This window comes from Nannospalax galili, unplaced genomic scaffold (genome assembly GCF_000622305.1).
Source record: "Nannospalax galili isolate Female #2095 unplaced genomic scaffold, S.galili_v1.0 scaffold88, whole genome shotgun sequence".
NCBI lineage: Eukaryota > Metazoa > Chordata > Mammalia > Rodentia > Spalacidae > Nannospalax > Nannospalax galili.
Genome location: NW_008358908.1, coordinates 391,646 through 398,012, shown reverse-complemented (window position 1 = coordinate 398,012; position 6,367 = coordinate 391,646). Strand labels below are relative to the sequence as shown.

At 36.2% G+C, this 6,367-nt stretch overlaps 1 protein-coding gene across 2 annotated transcripts in view; it reads left to right on the top strand.

The window, feature by feature from the left end:
- The window catches only part of Heatr5b (HEAT repeat containing 5B), a 129,179-nt gene that overhangs the window by 109,199 nt on the left and 13,613 nt on the right, over positions 1 to 6,367 (top strand). For both annotated transcript variants that reach the window (XM_029558388.1, XM_008822591.3), the window contains 3 exons: positions 679 to 823; positions 1,392 to 1,658; positions 2,953 to 3,177. In XM_029558388.1, coding sequence (XP_029414248.1) covers positions 679 to 823; positions 1,392 to 1,658; positions 2,953 to 3,177 — 637 coding nt within the window. The remainder of the gene's footprint in view (positions 1 to 678; positions 824 to 1,391; positions 1,659 to 2,952; positions 3,178 to 6,367) is intronic.

The following is a 6,367-nucleotide window of genomic DNA, read 5'->3' as shown; positions in this document are numbered from 1 at the left end:
CCTCCCTCCCTCCCCTTCCCTCCCTTCCCCTCCTCCCTTCCTCCCTCCTTCTTTCCTTCCTTCCATCCAACTCAGAGCCTCATGCATGCTAAGCAAGCACTTTACCAACTGAACAATATCCTCAGTTTAGAGATACTTTATCTTAAGAGAGGATGGAATGGTAGCTTTGATTGCAGCTAAATTCTCTCCTCTTCTTTGAAATTTGGGGCTCTCTCATTTGATATATTAGATGTGGAAAATTTTGAGGAGCTTAAAATCAAAGTTTGTAATAGTTACTGAGGTGAGAGGAAAGGAAGTCATGAGAAATTCTGCCATCTCTAAAAGACAGCTCTCAGGTGTATAGCTTAGGTTGGGAATTATGAATTTTAGTGACACTGAACTCTGGTAATACCATTTAGCTCAAGTATTTCATTCTAGGGGGAGAATAATGATATTTGAATATAAAACTTATTTAATATTGTCTATCTTGTAGCTTGACGATCTTATAGGATAAAACATGACCTCTCAAGATTATTGTAGTAGTCTTAGTATTCTCTTTTGTTGCATAGACCTATATATATATATAAATTTTAACTACAGAATTATTTTTGCATGTATTTTCTCAGATTTTAATAATACACAAATATCCTTTGAGTTCAAAATTAACTAGATGTATTTATTTGTATTAATTTATAATAGCTGATTGGTGTTGAGTTGCTAAACGTCTTGCATCGTCTGCTACTGACCTGGAACCCATCATCCATCCAGCTGTTGGTTACTGGAGTTGTACAACAGATTGTAAGAGCTGCTCAGGATTATTTACAGGAAAAAAGAAACACTCAGAGTAAGCACTAGAAGTTGTGCTAACTTTAAACAAACCTTATTTGTGCTATATGATTTACAATAATAGGACCAAGAAGTTTTATAAACCAGGCATGTTGGGTGTGCCTGTAATCCCAGCATTTGGGAAATAGAAGCAGGAAGATAAAAAGGTCAAGGTTGTCCTCTACTGCATAGCAATCATCAAGGGTTACCTGGGCTGGAGACCTTGTTTCAAATAAAATTAAAAAAAAAATAATTGCTAATTCTGGACCATTTTCCCCTTCAAAGATGTCTTTCCCCTTCATATAATTCTGTAGTTAAAATTTCATGTGGTTCAACCTAGTTGTTATTCTTCTTATGAAATATGTACCTAACAACATACCTAATAATGAATAGCCAGGTGAAAAATGGACTATCCATTGCTTTAAAGGTGAGATTGGTTAGCCCAGAGAATTATATTGAATGACATATAGCACCATTTATACAATTACTTGTAAATCCTTTAGAAATAATTTCTTAAATATACTTATTGTATTAGTTTATGACCATTTTTTCTGCTGGAAATTTCATCATATTATCTTTTGACTAAGATGAAGAAGATACGGAGAAAGAGCCTTGTCCTATATTAGGAGAAGGCGGTGACAGCGGTGGACTCATTCCTGGAAAGTCTCTTGTGTTTGCAACTATGGAACTGTTGATGTTCATTTTAGTTCGTCATATGCCACACCTGAGTACCAAGATGTCAGACTCTCCAAGTCACATAGCTGTGAAAACACGCCTGTCAGAAGAAAGTGCCCGTTTGGTGGCAGCCACAGTTACCATTCTCTCAGATTTACCATCCCTTTGTTCACCTGCTGGTACAGTATTGATCAGTCTTGGGAAGTGCATTATATGAAGTAGACAAAGTTGGATTTTAAACACAACTTCTTTTCTTCCTAAACCTCAGATGCAAAATGAGAATTTGGGTTTTTTTTTTTTTCTTATGGATTTATTTAACTTTAAGAGCCTTCGGAAGATTAAAGGTACCTAAAGCTAAGCACCTAAGGTGATCCTATCAGATTCCTTTCAGACAAAAGACAGAGCTGGAGTTGTAGCTCAGTGGGGAGTGCATGTGCGCATCCAGGCATCTTGGTTCCAGACCCCAGTGCCACAAACAAATCCAAACCCAGAGACTGAGGGAAGAATGTCTACAGATGGGCATAGGTGGAGGGACTCAATCTGAAAAATTAATTAATCTTAATTGAAAAATTAATTAATGTCAAAAGAGAGTAATAGCCAACCCTAAAGAGCATCAAAAGGAATTATGGTCAATAAAGATGATAGTTATCTGTAGATACTGAGTAACTGTTGTATGGAATAGACTTTCTTACAGTTTTTAAAATAAAAATAGTACCAGTAGGTACATAGGTAAAATTCAGCTCAAAGAGACCTTTCCAACTCTTACCCACCTACCATGCATGAAATAATAGCTTCTCTGTCACTGGAGCTTCAGAGGCAGAGCTGTCAGCAGCTGCATGTGAGGGTCACAAATAGTTGGGTTGGATGACCTTACATTCTTTCAGCTACAAATTCTAGGATGCTTTCATTCCATATCTGCTTGTTATTTCTTGGCTTGTTTGAACTAACTTTCACACACAGAAGATTAATTACATACCTTAGAATTACTCTAAGATTCACCAGGTTACTCAAAGTATATGATTAATCTGTTTTTCTGTCCTCCCCTCTCATTTTCATTATCAAGGGTAATATCAAATAGGTAGCACAGGAAGTAATAAAAACAAGACTTGGTTGGAATATAAAAAGAAATACCATTCTGTTTTTAAAACAATGTGGCATTTTTTTATGTTCTTTTTCAAACATTGAATTATAGTGACAGTAATACAGTAAATTTGGAATAAAACCAATGACAGAAACAATATTAAATCATAGTCAGCCAGGGTGGGGGCACTTGCCTGTCATCCCAACTACTCAAGAGGCTAAGGCAGAAAGATTGCTTGAGCCTACGAATTTGAGTGTGTAAAGTAATGAAACTTTATCTGTCTGAGGGAGGGGAGGACATAATTAACTGTTAAAAAATATGTACACACACACATTTGCTGTAATGTGGGAACTGAAGGACTTACATAATAATCTGATCTGTTTTTATTTCAGGATGTATGACAATCCTGCCCACAATTCTGTTCTTAATTGCAAGAATACTGAAAGACACAGCAGTAAAATCTTCAGATAATCAGGTTCCTCCACCAGTCAGCGCAGCTCTTCAAGGGATTAAAAGTATTGTAACACTTTCAATGGCCAAAACTGAGGAAACTCAGAAACAGTGGACAGCTCTGATCCGTAGCACTCTTGCATGTATCCTGGAATATTCTCAGCCAGGTAACCTGTCCAAGTTTTAAGAGTCATGGTCTCATAGAATATTAGTTCCTTAATAAATTATTATTTGGATAACCTTGTCAGAAGACTGCTATGGAACATTGAATCAACTCAGAGAGGTGTTTCATCACACCTTCAAGTTTGAAATTTAATACTTCTTTCTGAATTGTGGGCTCTAAACACCCTTGTCTTACAGCTCATATACATCTTGGCAGGTTAAAAAAGATACAGCATATGCCCAGAATTGACATGGATTGACATATTTATCTTTGCCCCAAGTTTTTTTTTAAAATTTTATTTTATCCTCTCATCCCTTTTAGATTTTTTTGTTTTTGTTTTTTTTTTTGAGGTAGGGTTTTGCTGTACAGCCTAGTCTAGCTTTAAACTCATGACCATCCTTTCTCACCTTTCTAGTTCTGGCATTACAGATGTATGCCACTATGTCTGGCTAATTTCTTTTTCAATAAAAATAATGAAATAGGAGATAAAGTATCTGTCACTATTCCAACATACCCCCAAATGTAACTACAATCTTGATATTCAAATATTTTACCCTAAAAATGTCCATATATATTTCTTTTTTAAGAAGTATTTGTAAGCTGGGTGTTGTGGTGCTGCCTTTAATCACAGCACTCAGGAGGCAAAGGCAGGTGGATCTCTGTGAGTTCATGGCCAGCCTGGTCTACATAGTGAGTTCTAGGCCAGCTGGGGCTTTTTTGGGGACTCTGTCTCAAAAAGACTAAAAAAACCAAACCAAACCAAAAAAAAAGTATTTCAATGGGGCTGGAGAGATGACTCAGTATTTAAAAACACTGGCTGCTCTTGGAGAGAATCTGGGTTCCATTCCCAGCACCCACATGGCAGCTAACAACCATCTGTAAATCCAGTTCTAGAGTATCCAATGCCCTCTTCTGGCCTCTGCAGGCATTGTAAGACAAAGGTGCACTTACATACATGCTGGCAATGCACTCATATTTATAAAATAATAATAATAATAATAAGCCGGGCGTGGTGGTGCATGCCTTTAATCCCAGCACTTGGGAGGCAGAGGCAGGTGGATCTCTGTGAGTTTGAGGCCAGCCTGGTCTACATAGTGAGTTCCAGGCCAGCTGGGGCTACAGGGAGACCCTATCTCAAAAAGACAAAAAATAAATAAATAAATGTTTCTTGTGTATTGAAATGTTTAAATTTTCAAAGTTTTTATTATTTTTATGTGTATGTGTTTAGCCTATATGCAGTGCCTGCAGAAGCCAAAAGAGGGTATTGGCTCCCCCTGGAACTGGAGTTGCAAGCATTGTTGACCCTCTGTGTGGGTGCTGGGAACTGAACCCAGGTCCTCTGCAAGAGCAGCAAATGTGCTTAACCACTGAACATCTCTCCACAGCCCCTAAATAAGTAATTTCTTATGTATTAATATTTATCAGTTAATAAATACAGCCATCTATAGATACATCTGCATTATATAGAGTGAGGTAACCATGAGCAATATATGGCATTTGTTTGTGTTATAATTTATGTAAATTTATATAAGTAAAATCTCATTCTTTGATTCCTTCATTCATAGCCTTTTAGATCTGTCTGTGGTATATATATAAAACCCTTACCCAGTCTTTTGATTCCTACATAGCTTTTATCACATATAGTTATCACTTGCTCATTCTACTGACAGTGGATATTTTGTACTATTTCTAATTTTTCCCAGTTACAAACATAATTGTAGTGAACATCCTTACAGATTCCTCATGCATGTGCACTGTAAGGGGTTTTCTGTGGCATATACCTAGAACTGGAATTGCTGGCGTATTTTAACTGTAATTTCATCTGACACTGCCATATTGATTTCCAGTGTGGCTATATGAATCTACACTTCTATCAGCAGTATGATAATCTCTATTAGCATATATCCATCAGTACTGCATATACGGTGGATAAAATATACCATCTTATTATTTTAATTTGCATTTGTCATGGTCCTAGTGAATAGGAACATTTTTATTGTTGTGTTTAATTTGAGGGGGGGAGTACTTATTCATAGATTTATTTATTTTTCTTCCACATTTAACTTTTCTCTCATTTCTTTTGTAAAGAAAATGTTAAAGCTCTAAAAACAGAATAATAGGAAAGATTTGTCACATTATCTGTTAAGACATTTCCATTGCCAGGCATTGTGGCTCATGTTTGTAATCCCAGCACTTGAAAAGTGAAGACGAGATTACTGTAGAGTTCAAGCTTGGGCTATATACCAAGTTCCAGGACATCCTGGGCTACATAAGTCAGGAAGTGACAGGAAAAAGGCCATGGAAATATTTGTATGGTATTTGTATAGCAAAGGGAACATATCCCTTGCCTAACAGGCATAGTCTTTGAATTCTCATCTTAGAAATCTTGTTTCTTATTATGAGAACTGAAATCTTCTGCTGAAAAGTATGTGTACATATTTATGCATATCTACATAACTCTCCAAGGATGCAATAAATACCTTTAAAATTGCTTCAATACTTCTTTTATTTTTAGAACCTTTGATTTCTAAATAAATTTCAAACTTTATAGAAGTTTCAAGAATAAAATTGTGAACTCCATTATGCCCTTCTATATATTACCACACATGCTTTATGATCCTCTGTAAAATTTACAGATCATTACTGTTATTGATATTATCATTAATTTTTTATTCCTAAATACCTCATGAATAGCGTAAGAGTAAGGTCAGCCCTTGTTCACCCACAGAAGAATGATGGAATTTAGGAAGCAACATGGATAGAATGCTATAATTGTTTATATATGAATTCCACAAGTTGTCCTAACAATGAACCTTTTATGACTGTTTTTAAAATATTTTATTATTTTTATTTTATGTGTATGAGTGTATTGCCTGCATGTATGTAAGTGCACCCATGTTGTATAACTCCTGGAGAAATCAGAAGGGGGTGTTGGGTTCCCTGGAACTGGAGTTACAAATGGTTGTTAGCTGCCTTGTGAGTGTTGGGAGCTGAACCTGGGTCCTCTGCAAGACCAGCCAGTGCTCTTAACCACTGAGCTATCTCTCTAGCTCCCACATGACTTTTTAATTTAGTTGTTATATTAGCTTAGTCTTCTTTAACCTGGGGCAGTTCCTCAGCCTTTATCTTTTATGATGTCCATGTTGTTGAAGATTATAGAACATCTATTCTGTAGAATGTCCCTTAATTTATAA